We start from the raw sequence: 25,405 nt of genomic DNA, 5'->3' as shown, positions 1-25,405 counted from the left end.
GAACAGACTTTTATTTCTATTTGTAAATGAAATCCATGCACAAAATTTGACATCAGGTCAGGAAAAGGACAAACCCCAGAAACTTAAGAGGTAGTTTATAGTTTTTTCTTCTTTTTTTATCTTTTATTTGGTCCTTTCCTCTAGAAGGGTATAATTTGATCGCATCTTTTATATGCTATTAAGTGTTAGTTGTAAAAAAGTATTACTGATTTATGTCTTTTTAATGAAAAATCCAGGGCACACCTCCCCTCACCCAGATGTTTATGACAATCACATATGACCTCTAGCATACACTGCTGTAGAAAGAAAACAATTATTTTACAAATGCCGGAAGCGTCTCCGGTTGTGAATTCTTCATTTTAGGTTATTTTAAAAGTGCCTGATAGGCACGAACACTTTCTACTTTCCTCATTATCTATTACATAGTCAAGGCTTATCCTTGGAATCCGGAATCTGATGAGGCCTAGGTTACAGGAAGATTTTTCCTATCTATTACATTTGTATTTTACGCATGTATTCTGCTGAGCTTTGGTTTAAGGCTTTCGCACATGCAAATCTACTTTCTAGGGGTTCTCTTCAATGTGGATTTTGTAATGATTAGTAAGGGATGACCTGTGGTTGAAGAGTTTCCCACATGTGTTACATTCATAGGGTTTCTCTCCAGTATGAATTCTCTGATGGGCAATCCGTGATGAGCTCTGTCTGAAAGTTTTCCCACATGTGTTACATTTAAAGGGCTTCTCTCCCGTATGAATCCTGCGATGCTGAATAAGAGCTGAACTTTGGCCAAAAGATATACCACATTCCTCACATCGATACGGTTTCTCTCCTGTGTGAATTCTCTGGTGGTTACTAAGGGATGAGTTACACCTGAATGTTTTCCCACACTCGTTGCATTTATAGGGTCTTTCTCCAGTGTGCATTCTCTGATGTTGAATGAGGGCTGAACTCTGCCTGAAGGCTTTCCCACACACTTTACATTTACATGGTTTCTCTCCAGTGTGAATTCTTTCATGGATGATCAGCGTTGAGTGGGAACTTAAGGCTTTACCACATTCATTACAGTTATAAAACTTCTCACCAGTATGAATAATTCGGTGTCTGTTCAGTCGGGAAATCGAAGTAAAACCTTTTCCACATTCGTTGCATCGATAGGGCTTTTCTCCAGTGTGAATTCTTTCATGCTGAATAAGAGATGCGCTCTGACTGAAGGCTCTCCCACATTCACTACACTTAAAAGGTTTCTCTCCTGTGTGAATCCTCTGATGATAACGAAGGGATGAACTAGACTTGAAGGTGTTGCCACATTCATTGCATAAATAGGACTTCTTTCTGAGGTGAATTCTCTGACATCCAGGAAGGCCAGATGCCTTCCTACCTGGATTATATTTATGGGGATTTTCTCGAGCGTGGATTTTTTGATGTATAAAAAGGCCAGATCTCTTGCTGAAGGATTTACCACACTCTTTACATCTATAGGATTTCTCCACAGTATGGGTTCTTAGGTGTTTATAAAGGGATGTACTAAGAGTGAAGGCTTTCCCACATTCTTTACACACATAGGGCTTCTCTCCAGTATGAGTTATTTGATGTTGAATGAGAGCTGAACTTTGGTTAAAGGCTTTTGAACATTCTTTACATTTAAATAATTTCTCTCCACTGTGGTTTTTCTCATGCTTGCGAAGGGATGAAGTGTTAATGAAGGTTTTTTCACATATACTACATTTATAGCGTTTCTCTGCTGTGTTGATTTTTGGCTGATTAAGTAAATACGGATTCTGTTTGAAGCGGTTTCCTTGTATTTCACATTTTGGTGGTGTTTCTTCTCTGGGGACCATCTGTTGCTTAACAAGGACTGACTTTGGACTGAAGTTTTGGCCAAATTCAGCATTTTTATGGCTTTTTTCTACAGCAAGGATTTTTTTGTGGGTGACTAAAATTGTCTGGACACTTTCTTTTTTCTCTTGCCTTTTCTCTACTCTGTATTCATAAATGCAGGGTTTTTCTGATTTAAAGTCCCAGGGTCCATTCCTTTTGGATCTTCTCATTATCAGCTCTTGGAAGGAAGAATCTTGTGTTTGAGTTGACTTCGTGGTTTTGTGACTGCCCTTCCACCCTGGAGGGGAAGAAAAAACTAAAGATGTTTTTTGTGATACAGTATTTGGTTACTGAGACCAACTGTAGATAATAAATAAGTATTGATGGTATTTAAATAAGGTCTTGGTATCTGGCCAAACATAAGAGGAAAACATAAGAAGAGGAAAACGTTAAGATTTAAGCAATACAGAAAAAGAATCAATGGGAACTGAAGTACTAGTGTGGAGAAAAGAATAAAACAAACCTATTTAAAGAAGGTGAGTGTAGGAGTGACCAGGGGAGCATGAGTTCAGAAAGGCAGTCTGGGATCAGAGTCCAAAGCCATGAAAGACTCCAAAATTATTTTCATAACCTTTCTCTTCATTGTGCGTAATCTGTATCTGTAGTCCTTTCTACTTTCCCTCATGCCAAATTCCTTTGTATACTTCAGATTCAGTTCAGAAGTTAACGGAGTCCTTTCTTGACTGAGTTTCCACACTCCATTCCCCTTATTATAGCATTTACCACAGGATTTAAAAATATGTATTCTATACCTCTTTATTTTTTTAATGTTTAATTTTGAGAGAGACAGAGCGTGAGCAGGGGAGGGGCAGAGAGAGAAGGAGACACAGAATCCAAATCAGGCTCTAGACTCTGAGCTGTCAGCACAGAGCCCGACATGGGGCTTGAACCCATGAACCGTGAACTCATGACCTGAGCTGAAGTCAGACACTTAACCAACTGAGCCACCCAGGAGCCCTTATTGTTACATACCTTTATATTAGATATAATTATATATCTACCTACAGCTAAATATAAGACTTTCTTTTCTACCATAAGTGTTCTCTGCAACAAGCAGATTAACATGCCCAATTATAGAAACTCCTGATGGCATCTGAATTATATATGAAATGTTGCTAATTTTCCTTAATTACTTACATATTCCTGATCTGAACAATGTCAAATATTCTCAATTCCTTATCTCTCTCTCTCTCTCTCTCTCTCTCTCTCTCTCTCTCTGTCTGACACACACACACACACACACACACACACACACACACACACACGATTCAAGCACTTGAAGTTACCTTCCCGGACAGGACATTACATGGGTGATGGGAGTTCATCAATGGGTGATTACACTCATGGCCAGTCCAAATAGGAACATGTTATAGTTAATCCAGAGGTGCCAGAGATAGGCATGATGCCAAAAAGGTGTGTGAAGCTGGGAAGGCAGCCTTGCTCATGCATCAAGCAAAAGAGGCTACGCAGACAGTGTAGAAAAGAGTCAAAGATAAACAAGGCAGGTATAAATATAAAAAGGTAAAAGAGACCTAACGTGCTAAAGTGGTGGAAAAAAACAAAACAAAACAGAATTGAACTCAACAAATCTTAAAATTGGGAGAGGATGCAGTTGAGAATATTAAATTTTGCCAGGGGAATGGCTGTGCATTTAGTTTGGCATCTTCTCCTGGGCTAGAGGTAACTATTTAAAAGGCTCCTATGGGGAATTCCCTTGTACTCTTGGTGGGAATGCAAACTGGTGCATCTACTCTGGAAAACTGTGTGGAGGTTCCTCAAAACATTAAAAATAGAACTACCCTACAACCCAGCAATGGCACTACTAGGAATTTATCCAAAGGATACAGGAGTGCTGATTCGTAAGGGCACATGCACCCCAATGTTTATAGCAGCACTATCAACAATAGCCAAATTATGGAAAGAGCTCAAATGTCCATCAACAGATGAATAGATAAAGAAGATGTGGTTTATATATACAATGAAAAAGAATGAAATCTTTTTATTACTCGGCAATGGAAAAGAATGAAACCTTGCCATTTGCAACAATGTGGCTGGAACTGGAGGGTATTAACGCTAAGTAAGTCAGATAGAGAGAGACAGATATCCTATGTTTTCACTTGTATGTGGAATGAGAAACTTAACAGAAGACCATGGGGGAAGGGAAGGAAAAAATAAGTTACAAACAGGGAGGCAAACCATAAGAAACTCTTAAATACAGAAAACAAACTGAGGGTTGATGGGGGAGGGAAAATGGGTGATGGGCATTGAGGAGGGCACTTGTTGGGATGAGCACTGGGTGTTGTAAGTGATGAATCATGGGAATACTCCCGAAGCCAAGACTACACTGTATACACTGTATGTTAGCCAACTTGACAATTAAAAAAAAAAAAAATCCTTTGCATCTCACTGTGTCTGAGATTCCTATCTGACATTCCCTTTCTCACCTGTGTACAAATTCTCTCTGCTTGGTGAACATAGTATATTCTGCTTTTTCTTTTCTACTAGTTAAAAAAAAATTTTTTTTTAACATTTATTTATTATTGAGAGACAGGGAGAGACATGGCATGAGCAGGGGAGGGGCAAAGAGAGGAGGAGACATAGAATCCGAAGCAGGCTCCAGGCTCCGAGCTGTCAGCTCAGAGCCTGATGTGGGGCTCGAACCCATGAACCGTGAAATAGTGACCTGAGTTGAAGTCGGATGCTTAACCGACTGAGCCACCCAGGTGCCCCTCTTTTCTACTAGTTTTACTTCTCAGTCTCCTTCATGAATAACTTTTTCTGTTCCCTTTTTAATATTTGGTATCCCCTAGGGTTTGGAATCCGCCCCCCCCCCCCCCCCACTCTGCACAACCTTCTTGATGAATTTTACCTGCACTCGTGTCTTTATTATTTATTGTAAGGGAAAGAGGAGCATTTTTACTTTTTGCCAACACCTTCCTCATCCCTTCTCCAACTCAGTCTTGCTAACTTACGACTGGAGCCCTGAGCACTGGGTCAGATGCCTAAATGGTATTTTGTTTCTCATGTCTCACTGTTTGTGCCATGGTCTCCTAGTCTTCTGGCCTCAAGTCTTGGTATCTAGTAATTTAATCTCCATGCCATAGCCAGAGTAATCTTTTTAAAATCCACATTTTAGCATGCTGCCAACTTCCTTAAGATCCTCCAAATTTATCTTCAACAATTCACATGTGAGGTCGAGTATCTAATACTTGGTGGGGCCTAAGTGGAGGCAGGGAGGAGAGAAATCACTTGGGAGGCTGCTGTAGTTAGGCAGCTGAGCAAGGGGATAGAGGAGGCACAGATAATGCAGCAGGATTATCATTTCAGGAACTGGTAGCAGGACCAGGCTTGCTGATGGATGATGTGTGGGGTGCTGAACAGGAATGAAGCAGCTAAGAGATTACGCCTAGGTTTCTGGCTTGAAAACGATGAATGCTGCACAAGCTACCAGAAGACCAGGAGAGGGGCAGGTCTGAGGGGGCCTTCTATTTCAGATGTGTGTGTTGTGGCTGAGATGCTTTCACAGGCCCTGAAGGAAGATGCTGAGGCATTCAGTTGTTATGTATTTTGGAGCCTGAAGAAAAGGTCAGAGCTAGTCAGGTATTTGGGAGTCCTCCATAGATAAATTTTACTTAAAGCTGAAGAACTGAAAAGTCACTTAGGCATGGCAACATTAGAAGTCAAGAAAAGGAGGAAAATCAGATGCCAGAGGAAGAGAGTACTTCAGGGAAGGAGTATGTGAGCAACTCTGGCAAATAACGTGGGGACTATAAACTTAACCCTGCTTGTGCCAAGATGGAAATAGTATGGGATTTAGTGACCATGCTTTTCGTGGATAGCGAGGAAGAAAGCCCCACTGGGGTGTACACAGGAAACAAAGGGAGGTGATAAAATAGAAACATCAAGTAGAGAAATGCTCTTGAAACGTCTTGTTTAAAGCCGAACAAGAAATTGGACATGGGATGGATGGATTTATTGACTTATTTTTTAGAGAGAGAGGGCATGTGAGTGGGGAGAGGGGCAGAGGGAGGGAGGGAGGAGGAGAGAAGGAAGGGGAGAGAGGGTGAGTGAGAGAGAGAGAGAGAGAGAGAGAGAGAGAGAGAGAGAATCCCAAGCAGGCACCACGCTCACCATGGAGCCAGACACGGGGCTCGACTGCACAACCCTGGGATCATAACCTGAGCCAAAATCAAGAGTCGGATGCTCAACTGACTGAGCCACCCAGGCGCCTCGTTTATCAAAAAGTTAAAAAGCACCTATAATATACCTCTATCCTAGGCACTGGTGATCCATAAGACATCCCAGATCCAGTAATGAAAAGAAACAGTTCAGGAGTTCCCAGTTTGGTATTAGAGACAAAGAAGAAATAGGATATCACATCATGTGATAATTTCTACGACAAAATTACAAGGTAGAAATGGACATGAATGTGAGCTTAGAGCACCACCCAAACTACCCTTAGTGGAGGGTGCCAGTAGGGAAGGGGTACAGGTGGTGGTTAGTTTTTTGGCAGAAACATATAAGATGGGATTTTAAAGGCTTAGATATAGGCTGGATAGTGGAAGGCCTAAAGCACCATCAAAATCTTTGAACTCAAACCAGCTTTCCAGACTTTGTTCCCACCTTATCCTGTAGGTGGACAGATTCAAAGTTATTTCTTTTTCTTTTTACTTTTTTAAATGTTTATATGAGAGTGAGCTCAGAGGGGGAGGGACAGAGAGAGAGAGGGAGACACAGAATCCAAAGCAAGCTCCAGACTCTGAGCTGCGAGCTGTCAGCAGAGTTTGACATGGGGCTGGAACCCACAAGCAGTGAGTTCATGACCTGAGACAAAGTTGGATGCCTAACCGACTGAACCACCCAGGCTCCCCCAGATTCAAAGTTATTCCTATAAAAACATCATACGCACTGCAGTCTCAGAGACTTTCTACTAAAATCCAAGGACTGAGGGAACTACATGCCAGGAATTATACAGAACACCATGACGGGGTAGTATACACATCTGCACACCTCCACCATGTCTGTGTTGGTGAAAAAGAAATGCTGTTCTCAAAATTTTGTTGCTAATTCTAACTTTTTAAAGCTTTTTATTATGGAGAATGTTCAACATATACAAAAAGTAGAGCGAACTGTACAGTGAATTTCCAAGCCGGCTTCAACCATCACCAATGTTGTTTCATCTACTGCCTTGTTAGGAGTTGAACTGTGTCCCCCAAAAGGATAGGCTGAAGTCCTAACTTTCAGTAACTCAGAGTGTGACCTTATTTGGAAACTGTCTTTGAAGAGTTAATCAAGTTAAGATGCGACCACTGAGTCCTCATCCGGTATGACTGGTGTCCTTATAAAAGGAAAGTGTGGACACAGGCATGCGCAGAGAAAAGACCGTGTGAAGGCACAAAGGAAGAACACCAAGTGACAAGAGAAGCAGAAACCAGAGTGGCACAGCTGTAAACCAAGGAACAAGGATTTTGGGCCACCCCCAGAAGCAAGGAAGGAATGTACCAGAGTCTCAGGGGGAGCGCGGCCACGTCAATACCTCGACTTTGGATTTCTAGCCTCAAGAACTGTGAGACACTAAATCTCTGGTGAAGCAGTGTGGGATTCTTAGAGCAGGCTGAACACAGTACCGCACACCCCTACATCTCTTCCAGTGTGTTGCAGGGGGACCAGGTAAGTCCCAGATACTCTATCATTTCACCCATCCTATGTCAGAACATGCTTCTCAAAGGTAAGAACTCTACTTGTAAACATAACCACTTAAGCTTACTGAGATTGGGAAACTGAAGGGACCCCATTAAGGACTGCCTTTTTTTTCCTGCCTCTATTCTTGCCATGACCTGCACGCCCGGCTTACGTGTGCCTTAATGTATGTCCTCCTTGTAAAGGTCAAGGAGTTAATGCTATCTTTGGAGTCTTCCAGCACAACAAGTAACATCTCAGGAGAGATGGGGCAGAGTCCTCAGGTACTTTAAAGACCACTGACTTGAGACACCTTGACCCAAGACTCCTGGCTCCAGGGAATAAGTGACTCACAGAAGGCACTTGAGCACTTGTCCTTGTTTCGACCAGTTCCTGGCTGCCTAAAAGCACGCACACGCCAGACCACTGTCCTTAGTAGAAGCCTTGCACCCCAAGCAAAGATGAGACACTCTTCTTCCCTGAGTCTCCCAGACACTCTGTATCTGTGCGCTCTCTGTATCTTCAATAACTTTTGCTCTCACTTCCTCTTTGCTTGAGTTTGATTTCTATCTTGTGTGAAGCCAACAACCCTCTTGGTCCCACAGGACCACCTCTGGGTCCTCAGATCTGCCCTACCTATTGTTTGAAGTTATTATTGCCTATAAGCTAACTAAAAGCTGTGCACTAATTCCCGTGGGGGGAGAGGGGCAGTTCCCACACTACCAACAAGCAACAACCTAGGAATTCAACTCAATTCAACGAGCTACCTGGAGACAGCATCAGACCCTACAGGTTGAGGGCTCAGTCCTACAAGACTGTCCCCTGACCCCTTCACATACCAGTTGCAAGTCCAAATTTTCATCTGTGCTTCTGATCAATGGGCTATAAATTGGGAGGTTCCCACAACCCCCTCCTTAGTTTTAATAGCCTAGCATGGCTCCCAGAACTCAAATATTTCACTTACTAGATCACTCGTTTATTACAAAAGGACGTCACTCAGGAAAAGCCAGATGAGAGATGCATAAGGCAGTATTCAGGGGAAAGAGAAGCTTCCATGCCCTGAGTGCACCACTGTTCCTAAATCTCCAAATGTTCACCAACAAGGAAGCTCTCTGAACTCTGTCCTTTTGGGTTTTTATGGAGACTTTGTTACAAAGCCACAATTGATTAAATCATTGAATCATTGGCCGTTGCAATTGATTTGACCTCCAGTCCTCTCCCCTCCCCGGAGGTCAGGGAGACAAGACTGAAAATGCCAACCCTCTAATCACAGCTGGCTCTCCTGGCAACCAGAGCCCATTCTTAGGTGGGGTCCCAAAGTCACCTCACCAACATAACAAGTGATCGTTATTGCTCTCATCAATAGGAAATTCCAAGAGTTTTGGGAGCTCTGTGCCAGAAACAGGGAGGAAGACCAAATATATATTGTTATAATTTAAAATATCACACCTAGAAATCACTAAGGATGTTTATTCAAACTGCTGTGATAGGGGCGCCTGGTTGGCTAAATTGGTTAAGTGTCCGACTTCAGCTCAGGTCATGATCTCACAGTTCATGAGTTTGAGCCCCGCGTTGGGCTCTATGCTGACAGCTCAGAGCCTGGAGCCTGCTTGGGATTCTGTGTCTCCCTCTCTCTCTGCCCCTCTCCAGCTTGCACTCTATCTCTGTCTCTCAAAAAAAATTAAAAAAACCCATTTTTTTAAATTCTAAGTTCTCTTCATCCTTTCTTCTTTTTTGCCTTCACCTTATAGATAATCGCTTTTATTGATCTGCTTTTACTTTTTTTATTTTTGGTGGGGGGAGGGTGGGGAAGGGGCATTTCCCTCCTTTTATTTTTTATTTATTTTTAATGTTTATTTTTGAGAGAGAGAGACAGAGCGCGAATGGAGAAGGGACAGAGAGGGAGACCCAAAATCCGAAGCAGGCTCCAGGCTCTGAGCTGCCAGCACAGAGCCTGACACGGGGCTCAAACCCACAAACCGAGAGATCATGACCTAAGCCGAAGTTGGACGCTCAGCTGACTGAGCCGCCCAGGTGCCCCGCTTTTCCCTCCTTAAAAAAAAACCTAATCAAATAGACACTTCTGTTTTGGTGTCTCCTTCTTCTTTAGCTAAAAGTACTATTTTCTACACTTCCTACACTTTCTCCCACTTCTTAATAAATTGTGGAGATCACCCCAAAGTGGAATTTACAGAAGTCTTCCTCACAGAAGTCTGTGTGAATGTGCCACAGTTTATTCAACCAGATTGCTGTGAAGGACATTTGGGGTCTCACTGTAATACATCATGGACTTTACACGGGTAGGTGGTAAAGGTACAGCTTTACAGCTTTAAAGTGATACCCATCATGCGAATCAGCAATCATACCACCTATCAAATCGCAGTCCAAACTAGACCTGCTGGGCCAACATCATCCAGAGCTACTCCCTGGAACGAGGAAGCCCTCTATGTGCTGCCATGGAGGGTTTCAATACACATCAGGTGAAAAGGGCAAAATAACGTGTGCTGTGTGCTCTAACCAGAGTGGACAAAGGAAAACGGAAGTATACGGAGAAATGTCTGTTTATATGCACAGGAGGGCTCTTTCAATGCTGTTGCTATCTCTTCTTCAAATCTGATCTTCTACAGTATCTTGCACCTGTTCACTTCCTCCTGCCCATCACCCCTCAGAGGCTCTGTTCTGGCTTCTGTCCTCACCGCCACCCGCGCTAAGGCAGCCATGACCTCCTCGTGGCTGAGACAAAATGTTCTCTGCAGTTCCCACCTAACTTACTTCTCAGCAGTGTATGACAGTGACCCCTTGTTTTCCTGGAGACGCTCTCTTCCTAAGCTACACATTCCAGCCTCAGTCTCCTTTGTGTACTCGTTGTCCTAGTGATGTTCAATCATTGGGAGTTCCTCAGGGCTTAGTCCTTGGACCTCAATTCTCCCTGCTCTGCACCCTTTCCACAGGCCAGCTTCCATTCCAAATATATACGCTAAGCAAGACTTCTGCTCTCCACACCCAATTATACAGGAGCCCACTGAACATAGTAACTTAGAGGGTTCAAAGACTCCTCAAATTCAGCATGCCTACAACTGAATTCGTGATCATTCCCTCCAAGCTGTATAAACCCTTGTCTCTGTAATCAAAACTGTTAAGAGGCATCCTTAACCCCTCTCCCGCAGCTAATCAATTTCCAAGACTTGTTCATTCTACCATCTAAATGGGTCTCACACTCCTCTACTTCTCCCCACCTCTACTGTTACCAACCTGCTATAAGTCTTGACCTCAAGGACACCAGGTCTCCTAATTTTTCCTTCTGCAGGATACCTACATTTGTCTTCCCTGTGGGCCCATTTCTCTCCACCTGGCCATGAAATGCCAGAGTTCCTCGAGATTGAGTTCTGGGCCCTTTCTTGCTCTTACTGTACTCTGCACCCAGTCCATAGACTAATTCAAACTCACCCACTGTTTCAATTACCCAGTAACGACCAGGATTTCCCAAATTTACATTTCACACCCAGTCTATATTTTGAGGGGTAGTACTCCAAATCTAACATGTTATTTGACCTCTCCCCTGGGATAACTGGGTCAATCAAAAGCAACTTAATTCATCCAAAACCTTATTTCTACCACCCCCCAAATCTGATCTCCTTGTAGGGTCACTATCTCAGTGAATGAAATCATTACCCATCCCAGAAAGAGCCACAAACCAAGCTCCCCTGATAACCCACTTCCTTTGTCTTCATATCGAATCCATCTCCAAGCCCTGCTTCTCTTATCTCCCAAGTGTCTCTGAGATTCGCTCACTTCTTTGTGTCTCCATAATCACCAGCCTAGCTGAGTCATTCACGTATTCATTAACTGGAAGCCTACTCTGACCGACACTGTTTTCAGTACTGGGGAAATGGCAGCAAATCAGACAATCCCACCTGAGGGAGTTGATAGTCCAGAGAAGGGATAATGAATGAATTATGTACTATCATGCCATGAGAAGCACCCTGAGGAAAACAGAGCATGGTGAGGGGATACAGGATGTGGAGGGAGGGCAACAAGAATTGAGCTGGATCTATTCAAGAAAGTACCACCTCAAGGAAGTGTCAGTGGGCTTGTGGACATCAGGAAGAAGAATGGGGAGGGAAAAACAAGTGCAGAGTCCCCGGGGTGGGAGTCTGCCTGGCCTGCCTGACCCTGCAAGGTGGCCACAGTGATTACAGTCCTCAGATGAAGGGCAGAGCAGAAGGAGGGGAAGGTGAAGAGACAGCCAGGGCTAGACCATGTAGGCTCCAGATGCCACTCTGGGGACTCTGGATTGTGCTCCATGTGATGGAAGCCATGAGCAGTTTGTGCATGAGAGTGAGATGACCTGACATTTTTACATTTTTTTTTTTAACATTTATTTATTCTTGAGAGAGAGAGAGGCAGAGCATGAGCAGGGGAGGGGCAGAGCGAGAGAGGGACACAGGATCTAAAGCAGGCTCCAGGCTCAGAGCTGTCAGTACAGAGCTGGACACAGGGCTCGAACCCACAAGCTGTGAGATCATGACCTAAGACAAAGTTGGACACTCAACTGACTGAGCCAGCCAGCTGCCCCATAATTTACCTTTTAATAGAGCATTCTGGCAGCTACAAGAACAGATGCTGGTGGCAGTAGGGAGGTGCAGGGCCATGCAGGGGTCTTGTTGGGGAGTGAAAGGGACAAGGACAAGACTGACCTGAACATACTGGACATGGCTCCAGAGCACCTGGGCTCTGCTTTTACCTCTTAAGAGATTCACTCTTTAAACCACTACCTGCTGGGTCACTAGGCTGCTAAGGGCAGCACTTTCGTGCAAATTAGAAGACCCCTGCCCCCTGTGCAGGGGCAGTCCTAGCACAGCTTGGTGGGTGGAAGGCAACTCCCAGGTGGCCCCCTGGCTGACCACGTGGCCCAGGTTCAGTCCACCCTACAAGGCTTCTTGCGTTCAGATAACAAAGGAAGAGAAAATGACGGAGAAAGAAGAACATATTTTCATTGGAGGTAATTGTTTACATAGATCATTCTTGCATTTTTAAAAATATTTATTTTGAGAAAGAGTGAGCAGGGGAGGGGCAGAGAGAGAGAGACAATCCCAAGCAGGCTCCCTACTCAGCAAGGAGCCCCACGCAGGGCTCGATCTCACAACCACGAGATCAGGACCTGAGCTGAAATCAGGAGCCAGTCACTCAACCAACTGAACCACCCAGGTACCCCTCCCTGCATTTTTTGAATTTTAGATTTCAAGAATAGTTTGACTTTTGGGTGTAAAGCAAACTCATGATGTGTATCACCTTATTACAACTCTTCCAGAAGAGCACAACCTCAGTGATTACAGTTTAGGCTCATAGACTCAGAAGAGACACACACCCTGCGTGCCATCTCCTTCCATCTCTCAAGTTAAAGCCTACATACCTGGGATGACAGTTCGTTTTTGTTTTTTTGTTTTGTTTTTCCTATTTGTGAATAGTATTGAAATAAAAGTAATTTTTTTTAAAAGAGGATATTTGGAGGCAGTTAGAGGTTCTAGGAGTCCTACCCCGGGAGCACGGGCTTTTCCATCACTGGCTGCCCAAGGGGAAGGTTTTAGTTTGGGTCTAGAGTGAACAAGCCGAGGCACTCCCATGAACACCGGCTCCCTCACCCGTGCTCGCAGGGGAGTGAGCTGCCCTTGGGAGGGGAAGCTGCTCTGAGGTCCCCTCAGTCCAGGCAGATGGAGCCCCCCAACCCCCCAGGGGTACAGGACAGACACAGCCACATGCCCGGACTCCCAGGGTGGCCCATGTGACTTCCACCTCTGAGGGAAGAGAGGGAGTTCATTCCATCCAGAGACACCCACATACTGGTCAGCTGTGATGTCCTTATGTCCGTCCGACGTCCACCCACGGTCTACCCACGTCCCACCCAGGGACGTCTCCCCAGAATGGAGGAGGAGGCTGACCGGACTCCTCCCCACCACCCGGTGGCCCCAGAGCCTCTCAGGACAGCTTTGGACTCTAGTCACACAATCTATTCCCCTTAACTGAACGAATACTCACTTCACTCAGATTCATTAATGGATCAGAGGCTCCTGAGGTCAGGGCAAAGGGAGCCCTGCTCTTCCTCTGACCTTCCATGCCAGACCCGGCTCACACCCAACAGCGGGACTGAGGACCCTCCTCAACCCCACCTGGTTCCCTGATGGCCTGCATTCTCTGATCACTTCGTGGTGGCCTCTACCAGCTTCCACAGAACTCTGATTCCATAAGTCAGTGTTAAAAAAAAAAAAAAAAAAAAAAAAAAAAAAAAAAAGAAATCCGGGGGCTCCTGGGTGGCTCAATTGGTTAAACATCTGGTTAAATATCTGACTTGGGCTCAGGTCATGATCTCACGGTTGGTGGGTTCGAGCCCTGAGTGGGGCTCTGTGCTGACAGCTTGGAGCCTGGAGCCTGCTTCGGGTTCTGTCTCTCTCTCAATCTCTCTCTCTCTCTCTGCCCCTCCCTCACACACTCTCTGTCTCCCTCAAATAAATAAATGCTAAAAAACCAAAAAACAAAGGTAGTTCCCATATCAAAAACCTCAACTTACTGTAGGAATAAAGCTACCGGGGCCTGGGGGCTAGGGAATGCATCTGCCCATCCCACGGGTCCTCTGTGGGGCCCACAGCGTGGGGGGCCGTCACTGACTCGTGTGGACCTGAGGACAGCCGGGACCAGTCCCCACTTCCATGCCAACAGGCTCCCTGTCTGCTGCAGGCTGATCTCTGCAGAGGGTAAACCCGGGTCCGTGGCCAGGTACTTCCGACTCCTCATGCACTGTGCATGGCTCTCGGACACAGTCCAAATCCTGTGTCTGGGCTTCCCTGGCTCAGTGGGACCTGGTCCCTGCTGCTCTCTCCTGGCTCCCATCAGCACCTGCTGGCTTTCTTTGTCTGCACAAACACACATGCCCTTTTCTGTGCCTGGACTATTTCTCTGCATCCTCAGATCCCACCTTCCTACCCCACCACCCGGTGGCTCAGTCTCTGGGTGGCTCAGTCAGTTGGGCGTCCGACTTTGGCCCAGGTCATGATCTCACGGTTTGTGGGTTCAAGCCCCACGTCAGGCTCTGTGCTGACAGCTCAGAGCCTGGAGCCTGCTTTGAATTCTGTGTCTTCTCTCTGCCCTTCCCTACTCATGCTCTGTCTCTATCTGTCTCTCAAAAATAAACATTGAAAAAAAATTTAAAAAAATAAACTCCAATTATTACCACATTGGCCCCCTGAACTTAGGAACTAAACTAAAAGATTCTGCCTGCCTGCCTGCTTACCTTTTAGAGACAAACTAACTGCTGGAACAGAAAAAGAAACATCTGAGGAGGCTGCCTGAGCAGATCACCTGAGCAGATCAATCCACAGTGCCAGAAATGACCTTGATCTCTCTATGGCGCTAGAATCCCTTTCTCTATATCCATCCCAAGCCCTAATAAAAGCAGCCTTATTTCCCTTGTTCCTGGAGATGTGGCTTTGTAAATTATTTTCCACAATCTCCTTGCTTCTACAAATAAAGCTGACCCTGTGAGATATTACCACCTGGTGTAGTCTGTCTACACCTCACCAAGTAGTCGGCCCACTTTGGTTCAGTAACAAAATTGCATAAGGACTCCATGAATATATTCTCTGTGAAATATTCAGGTTCCACATAAATAAAGCCCTCTTTCATCCTGCCCATTCTTGATCCCTACCCCTGCCCCCATTCTCGATTCCGTTCCAAGTAGGACTACTGTTACCAGCTAAGGTGTGTCCCCTAACCTTTCTCTCTGCACTTCCACGCATATTATACATACAAACAGCCTCGTAATTTTCCTTAAACACAAATGGGGGCACATCACCATCATGCTTTGTGACCTGCCCTGGAGCTCTGGCCATACCAGCGTGCTCTTGTCTGACATGGCACTCCATGCCAGGGCAAGGGACTTGCCACAGCTTCTTAAGCCATGCCTTTATTGGAAGACCTCTACATGTTTCAGATTTAGGCCAATTTTTCTAAAACACCAAGACCATATCATTCTCCTGCTTAAAATCCTTTCTTTCCATGGGACAGTCCATCTCCAAGAATCTTGTTGAAGCACATTGTAACATGGCCCCTGCTAGCTTTCTGACACCCTTTCCTTTCTCAGCTCCTGGTCTCACATGCATCCCCTGAGCCTCCATCAGAATGAATTCTTTGCCACTCTTCAAATACACTGTTTGCTGACTGAATACCTGATGTGCCGCCCTCCTCTGAGAACAGGAAAGAATAAGAGGAGATCCCGAGAGATTCACTTGGGAAGTGATTCCCGCAGAATAAGAGGAGGCTCCTGTCTGGGGCCTTAGTGTCCCCTCCCGCCACTTCTTGAGGACAGAGAAACTTCCCCAACCAACATCTCCAAGCCCCACCGTCACTTAGTAAACAGACTGCTGCCCAAAGAGGTTCCCGGGCTCCTCCGTCCCAGCCACTCACCTAGAGAGGGGCCTCCAGGACTTTCTTTCTCTACCTTCCAGGGATCTTCTCCTTGCTGCAACAGGGAGATCACTTTTGGTTTGGAAAACAGGAGTCCTGCTCATACACAAACAAAAAGAGAGAGACAAAAAAGACTTGGTTTTGTTTTGACTCAAAGAGGCATCATAGACCTGAGCAGAAAACTCAGGGCATGTTACAAAGAGCTTCTGGGGGTGCTCCAGCTGTGCCCCCACGATGTTGAGGGCATAGTGCGGGGAAAGGCAAGGGACCTGTAGGACATGGCTGTGCAATAGTTGTATGTTAGGGAAACATGATAAATCTGCAGCTTTAATAACATTAGCTTTCCATAGAAAAGGGAATATGTTAGATGTACAGACTAAGTTAATACTTATAAACGTGAGGAGGGCACCTGTTGGGATGAGCACTGGGTATTGTATGGAAACCAATTTGACGATAAATTTCATATTAAAAAAATACTTATAAACAGGTACCTATGGAAAGGATTATGAACAAAGTAGCTTGCTCTAGATGAGGAAACACTGACTCCCTTTCTACGATGGTAGCCGTCAGCAAACTATGGGTCATAGGCCAAGTCTAGACCACTGTTTATTTATGTATGGCCCTCTGAGCATGGTGGTATATGTTACAGAAACCAAATGTAGTTCACAAAGCCTAAAATATCTTCTAGCTGGCCCTCTGCAGAAAAAGCTTGCTGACCCCTAGGAAAGCCAAGCAAGAAAGGTAAATGGTAGGTCCAATGAACAAAGCCCTCTGTTGAGAGGGGTGCAAACAAACCCCAGAACAATCAGTGAAATGACTCCCAAACTGTGAGGAAACTTCTAGTGTGCAATTATAGACCGGGAAGGGGAGGATTATCAATACCACCTCCTTCATTTCCATGTGTGGGGTAATTCCATGCCTATAAGAGGGGAAAATGTGTTTAACATTTATTTATGGTGATCTGACACAAACCTAAGGGTAAAACTCAACTAAAGGTTTTTTTTTTTTTTTTTTTTGTTTTGTTTTGTTTTGTTTTTTGAGAGCATGAATGGGGTAGGGGGCAGAGAGAGGGACAGAGAATCCCAAGCAGGCTCCATGCTGAGTGTGGGCTCGATGCCATGACCTGATGATGAAATCATGATCATGACCTGAATCGAAATCAAGAGTTGGGACGTTCAACCGACTGAGCCACCCAGGTGCCCCTCAACTGAAGTTTCTGATGACCCATGCCTTTTATCCAAGGAAGCAGGTGCTGACTTATCCTAATTTCTGAATTTTTTTTTATCTACAAGAGAAAATTTCCTTACCCAATGAGACCAGGTTACTATAGTTCTCCAGCATCACGTCCTGGTACAAGTTTCTCTGAAAAGGACCCAGCTTTCTCCACTCATCCCGCGTAAAGAGCACAGCCACATCCTCAAACGTCAGTGACACCTGTAATGACAAGCCATCCCAGCTCACCTAGGACCTCCCATCGTGCAGAGTGAAGAAGGTGGCAGTGGGGGGTAGATGGGCTCCCATGAATGCTCCTGATGTTATTCTGGTTTCTGAAGGTTTCAGGTCATTTGTTTAATGAACAATCGGCCAGTGACCAATATATACTGAAGTGTTCATGAAAGCATGAATTGTTAACCAGTCCCTGTGTTAAACACTGTAAGGAGATGTGGGGAGGAATTAAGGACATTAGTGGGAATGTTACTTAGAATAACATTTCTGATGACAATTTGATAATAGATATTTAAAGACTTAAAATGTGTGGATCTTTTAACTTACCAATTACTATATTTGCATCACAATGAACAGTGTGCAAAAATGCACCTCCAAGGTGTTTATCATGATGTTACTGATAAAATCACTGCAGGCTTAAGTTAGGTTAACTAACTTGAGACGCCATCTTGAAGCCAGAGGACAATAATAATGGACAAATAATAATGGACAATATTATTTATTGAAAGCTTTCTTTGGACCAAGCTCTTCTTAAGAGATTTGTATTAACTTTTAGTGTAAATACTTATCTTTACAACAACCCTATAAAATAGGTACTATATTGCCCCCATCTTACACAAGAAAAAAAAGAAATTTGTCCAAACCAAACAGCTGGTATAGAGGAAGACTCACTCCCCCTGTGTATCGACTCTCAATACTACAATACTGCTTTACTTTTGACACCAGACATGTGTGTTTTCCACACGCCAAGCAATTGTGTGACACCAGCTAGGTGTCTTATGATTTAATTCCATTCTCATGCCATCTACCTGGAGAGAGAGCCCGATTCCACAGGTTAAGGCTCAGTCCCACAAAACTGCCTCAACTTCAGATGCCAATCCCAAGTCCAGATGGTAACCTGTGCTTCTTACCAAATGGCTATAAATTGCACAGGTTTCCACCACCCCCCTCCTCAGGTTTAATTAACTCGCTCAAGTGGTAAATGCAGGGAAAGTGCCACAATGCAGGAAAACATTTACTTAATAGATTATTGGTTTATTCCAAAAGGATATTATTGAGAACAGACCCGGGAAAGAGGTGAAAGGTATGCGGGAAGGGTGTAGAGCTTCCACGCCCTCCCTGGATGCACCACTCTCCCCACCGACAACTCTTCACCAATCCAGAAGCTCTTCAAACCATGTCCTGGGTTCTTATGGCCGCTTCATTACATAGGCACAATGGATCAAATCACTGGCCATTACATAGGCATGAATGGCCCCAGGCTGGGGTAGAGAGCCTGAAAGATCAAACCCTCTAATCAAGGTTGGTTCCCCTGATTGGACTGGATCCTTAGGGGCTTTTCAAAAGTCACCTCATTCATATCAACTTTGGCTTGGTTGAAATGACTTGTTATGAGTAACAAAACACAGCAATTTCATCTTTATTGCTCTGAAGTTATTTCAAGAATAAAAACCAACTATTATTCATCATTTAGCTTCCAAACCCTTATAATCTCCTATGTGCCAGGAACAGGAATGAAGACCAAATATATATTTCATACTATGAATCACAATATCACAGCTGGTCACGGGTAGAGGTAAAACTGCAATTTGGAGGACGTCCAAGGCTCCATTCTTAACCATTCTGCAAAACTGCCTCTCAATGTCTACCTCAAGGGGTTAAGAAATAAATGGGATAATCTATACAACGGAGATGGATGGTGGTGATAGTCGCACAACAATGTGAATGTACTTAATGCCACTGAATTATACATGCAAAAAAAGCTAAGGCGATAATGTCATGTATATTTTATCACAATAAAAAAGCTAAAATGGTAAAACAGATGCATACCTATGTACGTAGGTATTCACACAAAAAGTGAATAGAAAAGGATTCTGATGGACATATACCAAAGGGGTGACAGCAACTATCTCTTAATGCTGGGTTAAGAGTGATTTCACTTTCTTCTTTATGTATATATTTTTTATTTTCTGAAATTTAATTATTTTTTAAAGTTTATTTATTTTTGAGAGAGAGAAAGAGAGTGCAAGTGAGCGTACAAGCAGGGGAGGGGCAGAGACAGAGAGGGAGACACAAAATCCAAAGCAGGCTCCAGCCTCTGAGCTGTCAGCACAGAGCCCAACGTGGGGCTTGAACTCACAAACTGCAAGATCATGACCTGAGCCGAAGTTGGAGTCTTAACCAACTGAGCCACCCAGGCACGCCTATTCTCTGAAATTTTAAACATGAGCATGCAATACATGTATAATAAGGTAACTTAGAAATAGTTAATATAGATATATAATCTTAGCCCTCATAAGAATTTACGATCCAACTGATAGACCAGAAGAAAACCGTGTGCAATGATTTGCTCAATGAAATTGTGTAGCTGGACAGGCCTGTATGCCGTTTCCCAGTTCAATCCTCATTTTAGAGACGAGAACCAGAAGGTCCAGGGCAGTCAAGACCCAGGTCACGTACTTTCTTAGTAGCAGAGGCAGGACAATAATTCAAGTCTGCCTTTAACCCAGCACTCGGTATATTCTCTCCCTGCTCTTAAACACCCTGTCACTGACTTTTACACACAAGCCCGTGCAGGTGACAAAAGGGTGGCAGGTGAGGTTAGGGAGAATGCCACGAGGATTCACTCACACACAGAGATGGAGAAGATTCTGGCCAAGAGAGCAACATGGCTCCAATGGAATGGAAGAGGAAAGCCTTAGAGAAAAGCAGCCGGAACGTGCAATGGCAGGCCTCGGCCCAAAGATCAGACACTAGCGAGTTTCATGGGTCTGAAACACAATGTCACAGTGAAGGGTGGTGACACGGGGGCTGGGTCTGCCCTGAGTTCTGAGAGAGGCACCAGGGGAATGGCTGGACAGTAATGAGCATGAACCCAGAGGCCAGACACACTTGGGTTTGAATTCAGGTCACCGGGCTTCCTTGAGCCTCCATTTCCCCATATGTAAAATGGAGATGATAATTGCTGCGCAGGCAGGAGAGTGAGAACAAAGGCAAAGCCCTCAGGAAGTCCCCCCATGGGACATTAACTGCTACTGTCAGGTGAAGGTGAGTCATGGAAGGACCTGTATCTCCCGGGTCCTGGAAACACTGGATGGCAGTTCCCGTCTGTCAGCACTGATGTTACTACTGCAGTAACATCATCACCTCCTACAGCCGCCACACAGTGACCATCTGCGAGGGCCCGGCCCGATCTAAACACTTTCCATGCACTTGAGTTCACGTGATCCTCTCACCTGCCCTATGAGGTAGGCATGCTTGTGATCCCCACTTTCCAGGTGTGGAAACAGGCACAGAGAGATGGAGCTATTTGTCCAAGGCCCAGAGACAACAACCAAGGAGATGGGTTCAAACCCAGCAGTCTGGCTTAAAAGCCCTACTTGTCAGACACTGGATACCCTGCCTCTCCACTACTGATACCCCACAAAATCCTCCCTGCTGCTTCCTGAGGAGTCTTCTTTCTGCCCTCGCAGTCAAGAGACCTCTCCAACTGTGTCCCCTCCAACATGGCTATTCCTTGTTCATGCATGGGCCTCCCGGGATGGGGTCCCTCCCCCGTTCCACAACATGAAGATGAAAATGGCAGGTCAAGAACAGTTTTCAAGAGAATGCGGAAGCAAGGCACATGATCCACAAGGTTAAGAGGGAGAAAAAACACTATAAATGATGGGTTGGAGAAACCTAGGGAAGGTATAATGGGAAACTCAGGAATGGAAAGAAAAAGCGAAGGGTAGGGAGGGAGACCAGAGTAAGCCAAGGAAGCAGGGCCAGAAAGGAACTGCCAAATGTGCACGTTTGTTTGTTCTGCCCCCACGTGGCATCTTACCTGTCAAGTTAGTAATCATACACTCAATTGAGATTAATGAATAAAAAGTAGTGTCTGTTAGGAAAAGAAAAGAGAAACATTAGACATGCATTGGCAGGGAGGAGGTTAGCATTCCCTACATAATCCACCATCTAACAAGGTGGGCCAGGAAAAAGGGCTTGAGTTCCAGGTCCTGCAGAAGATTGTACTGAGTAGAGAATTTCAGTTTGAGGATTAAAAAAAAAAAAAAAAAAACCTGTTTCTAAATCTTAGGTAGCAATGAACTCACTTGAGACCTTGCTTCCCTCTGTCCAATAGCCATATCTTCTTTCTGGGCTCTTCCCTTAGGATGGGTGGAGTCTCCAGAAGGCAGATCTGAAAGAAGAAAAAGGGAGCCAGGAGGGAGAAGCCCCTTCTGCTTTCAAACCCCCTCAGAATCACCAAATCTGAAATCCTCACACCACCTGAGAATGACCCCATGTGCCCTCAGAGAGGGAAATAAGGAGCTGTGAGCAGACAGGACCAGAGAAGTGCCGGGTCGCTCTGGCTCAGAGAAAAAGGGTGTAGGACTATCAGCAGCCGCAGCGACTCACTGAATCTCACCGCATGCCAGGGACTGCCAACACCGGTTTAGTCCAGCAGCACAGATGCCATTGTCAGCACCCCCATTCTACAGATCAGGAAATTGAGGGTAGAGCGGGAGCACCTTGCCCCATTTCACACAGTCAGGGAGGGTGCACCGGGATCTATACCACGCGCCTCCAGAACACCTGCCCCAACCTCGCTGCCTGCATGGGACAACTTTTCTCCACCTCAAGCTTTCCCCACCCAACTCCCCTCCTGTCAAGGAATCTCCAGATTTTTGGAGAAAGCTGCTTCGGAAAGGGATGACATCAGTTTTCCTATGGCTGCTATCTTGAGAACAGGCACAGAAACCGAAAACCTCGGTTCCAGTCGAGGATCTGCCGTGGGGGGAAGCGGACAACTCACTTCTGGCGGAAAACGCATCTCTGCGCCCGCCGTCCAGAGGGCAGTGCCGCCGGTGAGGGGCGGAAACACAATTCCTCACGTTCGCTGACAGCCGTCAGCCGGTAGCCGGGCAGGTAGCGTGCCGGGAACCGGTTGGGAAGGAGCGGGAGGGGGGCCTGGGCCAGTGGGGACAAGTGCCCGACCTGCCGCGGTCACGGGCACGACCGCGGGACGGCCGGTGCCGGGCGGGCGGGCACATAGGGGGTGCCCGGCCCCTGCCCCGCCTGCAACCACAAAGGCCCCGCTCGCGCCTCCCGGGCCTGTGCCCCGCGCCCTGGCGCCGCATCCTCCCGAGGCCCGGGTCCTCCCTCCCTCCCTCCCTCCCGCATTCGGCCGACCCTCGGCCGCTCACCTCGCCCTGGCCTCGGAGGTTCCAGGAACCGCGCCTCCCCGGCCGTACGCCGCCGGCGGAGGCTCCGACGCCGCCCCAGCGGAAAGCAGCCCGGGTAGGGGACTTGTCCCCGGGCGATACTGGACCGACTTCAAGCCCCGTAGCTGTTAGCTCTGGCAGCAAATACCCAGAGTCCCGCGCAGGTCCGGAGAGGTGGGGAAGGAGGCGGGTTAGTAATGGCCGCAAAGCTTCTGGGGAATGTAGTCCACGCGAGGACTCATGCATTCTGGGAAGTGTAGTTCTCCGTGTTGGTCGGTGAGGCGGGGCCCAGGCGAGCTTGTCACGTGCCCAGCTCTCACTTCCGGGCTTGGGTTGACACTCCTTGGGCTGCGAGGCCGTGGCTCTGGGTTCCTGGGGAAGGAAACTGAAGTTCGCTGAGAGTGGTGCCTTATGATAGTAAGGCAAGTAGACAACCACAAGAACAAACCTTTTTTCCCTTCATTAATTCAACCAAAGTTATTGTGTTCCTGGTATGTGCCAAATGCCACTGTAAGTGGTTGGAAATATGTCAGTGAACGAAACAAAGTTAATTGCTCTCAGTAACATTTTTGTTTTTTGGTCGGGTGGGGGGCAGGAGGGTGCAGACAGTAAACCATGAATACAATTGTATAGCATTTTAGAAGGTAAGTGTTATGGGAAAAAGTGAAAGAGCAGGTTCAGGTATGTATGGAGTCAGTTATAGGAAAGAATAGGGTCACGGGTACCCCCCTGTGTTAATATAGCAGGAAATGAAATGTTGATAAGATAGAATTAGTATCCTATGAATTTTGTTCAAGTGTTTTGGCTATAATCAACTCACATGAATAATATGCCAATTTGTAAATAAAAATTCTGAGACAATGGATTGATTGAATCTATAAATTGGGAAAATTGATGGTTTCACATTATTGATTGTCACAATCCATTACTGTGGTATCATTACCTGTCACAAAAGTTTTGCCCCATTGCAGTGCGTGAGTCAATAGGCCAGCCCAAGTCTCTTGGTTGGAGCAAGTTTTCACCACTTCCAGCAAGTAAGCAGACAGGAGGATAAATCTCAAAGCACTGTCTCCCTTTGGGGTTAGTGCAGGAAGCTTTTTATTCAGTGTGCTAGGGGGCAGGGGCAGAGTGCTTGATACATTAGGGAACTTAACACATATTTTGTTAGGCACTTTTGTTCAATTAGAATACCTACCTTGTCAATAGCTTGTCAACATGCTAGTGCAAATGTTGTATGTTTAAAAAAGGCCCAAGACTCTGCCCACAGGAGTACGTCAATGTGGAAATGTTGGGGTTTGGAGCCAATGGCCAAGAAAGAATTCTTGAGATGTCTTAGGTGCAAAAAGGTATTTTTTTGTTTTATTTAAAAAAATTTTTTAAAGATGTTTATTGCATTGTCTGGGTGGCTCAGTTAGTTAAGCATCTGACTTTGGCTCAGGTCATGATCTTACGGTTTGTGAGTTCAAGCCCTGCACCGGGCTCTGTGCTGATGTCTCAGAGCCAGGAGCCTGCTTCAGATTCTGTCTTCCTCCCCCCCCTGCTCCTCCCCCACTTCTGTTCTCTCTCTGTCTCGCAAAATAAATAAACTTAAAAAATAAAAATAAGTTTTTTTAAGTTTATTTTCAGAGAGACAGAGACAATGCAAATTAGGGAGGGGCAAAGAGAGAGGGAGAGGGAGACACCCAATCTGACAGAGGCTCCAAGCTCTGAGCTCTCCACACAGAGAGCTCTTCTCTGTGTGGAGAGTTCAGAGCCCAATGTGGGTCTCAAGCCCAGGAACCATGAGATCATGACCTGAGCTGAAGTCAGAGGCTCAACCGACTGAGCCACCCATTTGCCCCCAAAATGTAGTTTTATTAAAGCATGGAATAGAACCTATGGGCAGAAAGCTGCACTGGGGTTGTGACAGGTGACTGATTATATACTTTCAAGTTGGGAGGGGGTCAGGGATAGAGTAAGTCTGTAAGGAATTTTGGAAGCAAGGTTTCCAGGTACTTGTTAGGAAAAGGTAATTTGTTACTGTCTAATAAAACCCCAGTCATGAGACCCTTCAGATGCATATCAGTGGGCCATATGTTTGGAGGATGATTGCTAAAGTATATTTGGGGGTGGGGATAGATGTGATGTTTCCAAAGGAATTTTTATGTTAAAGTAGACTTACACGATCCTGGGGGTTCTGGCTAAGATTGCCCTTTGCCCTTGGCAAAGTGGCAACATCCAGGCAGCTGAGCTCCTAGGGGAAAGTCATTCTGCCTGTCCCAAGGACCTGTCAGTGGGCTATAAGTTGTAAGGAAATTGAGTTTTTTTCTTTTGCCTTTGTTTCCCACATTGGGAGGAGATGATAGTAGTATAACAACCTAAAGGTAACTTTAGGGCAATTTGGGGCTTCTGCACAGTTGCTCAGCTCCAAACTGGTTCATGCAAGGGAATATCCTGGAACACCTGGCCTTAGGTCTCCTTGGTGGGAGCAACTTGTTCTGCAAAACAGACACATTCTTTCCCTGCCTTTGTCCCTGCATGCTCCTTCTCTGCAGATAGCTCTGAGTCCTCTGATCTGAGGGTCTAATAAATAACTTCACGTCTTTTCTCCATGGCATTATTGCATATTTTTGAGTTTAATTTTAGATCTTTCCTACTTTTTAAGCTATTGTAAATGGTATCTCTTTAAAATTTTTATTTGTAAAGTACTGGTTTTGTCTACAGCTGACTGCCTAAAGTCCCTTATAAATTACAATAATGAA

At 45.5% G+C, this 25,405-nt stretch overlaps 1 protein-coding gene across 4 annotated transcripts; it reads right to left on the bottom strand.

Annotated features, from left to right (window-relative positions):
* ZNF354A (zinc finger protein 354A) lies at positions 1-22,837 on the bottom strand. Of its 4 annotated transcripts, none has more exons than XM_042932984.1 (5): positions 22,647-22,837; positions 21,555-21,640; positions 17,322-17,448; positions 16,015-16,110; positions 1-2,116 (listed from the first exon to the last, which is right to left on the bottom strand). In XM_042932984.1, exons 2-5 carry the CDS (start codon positions 21,585-21,587, stop codon positions 564-566), a joined length of 1,809 nt encoding a protein of 602 aa, XP_042788918.1. In that variant the 5' UTR covers positions 21,588-21,640; positions 22,647-22,837; the 3' UTR covers positions 1-563. The 4 variants fall into 4 exon arrangements, with proteins under 4 accessions (XP_042788918.1, XP_042788950.1, XP_042788929.1 ...); XM_042933016.1 differs by lacking the exon at positions 22,647-22,837 and adding an exon at positions 21,287-21,340 and having other exon boundaries at positions 21,555-22,613; XM_042932995.1 differs by lacking the exon at positions 22,647-22,837 and adding an exon at positions 21,859-22,613.
* Positions 22,838-25,405: the final 2,568 nt, after the last annotated feature.

Source organism: Panthera leo, chromosome A1 (genome assembly GCF_018350215.1).
Source record: "Panthera leo isolate Ple1 chromosome A1, P.leo_Ple1_pat1.1, whole genome shotgun sequence".
Classification (NCBI taxonomy): Eukaryota; Metazoa; Chordata; class Mammalia; order Carnivora; family Felidae; genus Panthera; species Panthera leo.
Note: the sequence above shows the minus strand (reverse complement) of the source record. Positions and strands in the feature narration are given on the sequence as shown.

Bases quoted from the DNA above. Each gene is read 5' to 3' on its own strand.
- ZNF354A (XM_042932984.1), bottom strand. From the start codon at position 21,587: ATGGCTATTGGACAGAGGGAAGCAAGGTCTCAA. The intron at 17,449-21,554 runs GTGAGTTCATTG...TTGTCATTACAG, and splicing joins AGAGGGAAGCAAGGTCTCAA to GTGTCACTGACGTTTGAGGA. The intron at 16,111-17,321 runs GTAAGGAAATTT...GTGTATGAGCAG, and splicing joins TAGTAACCTGGTCTCATTGG to GACTCCTGTTTTCCAAACCA.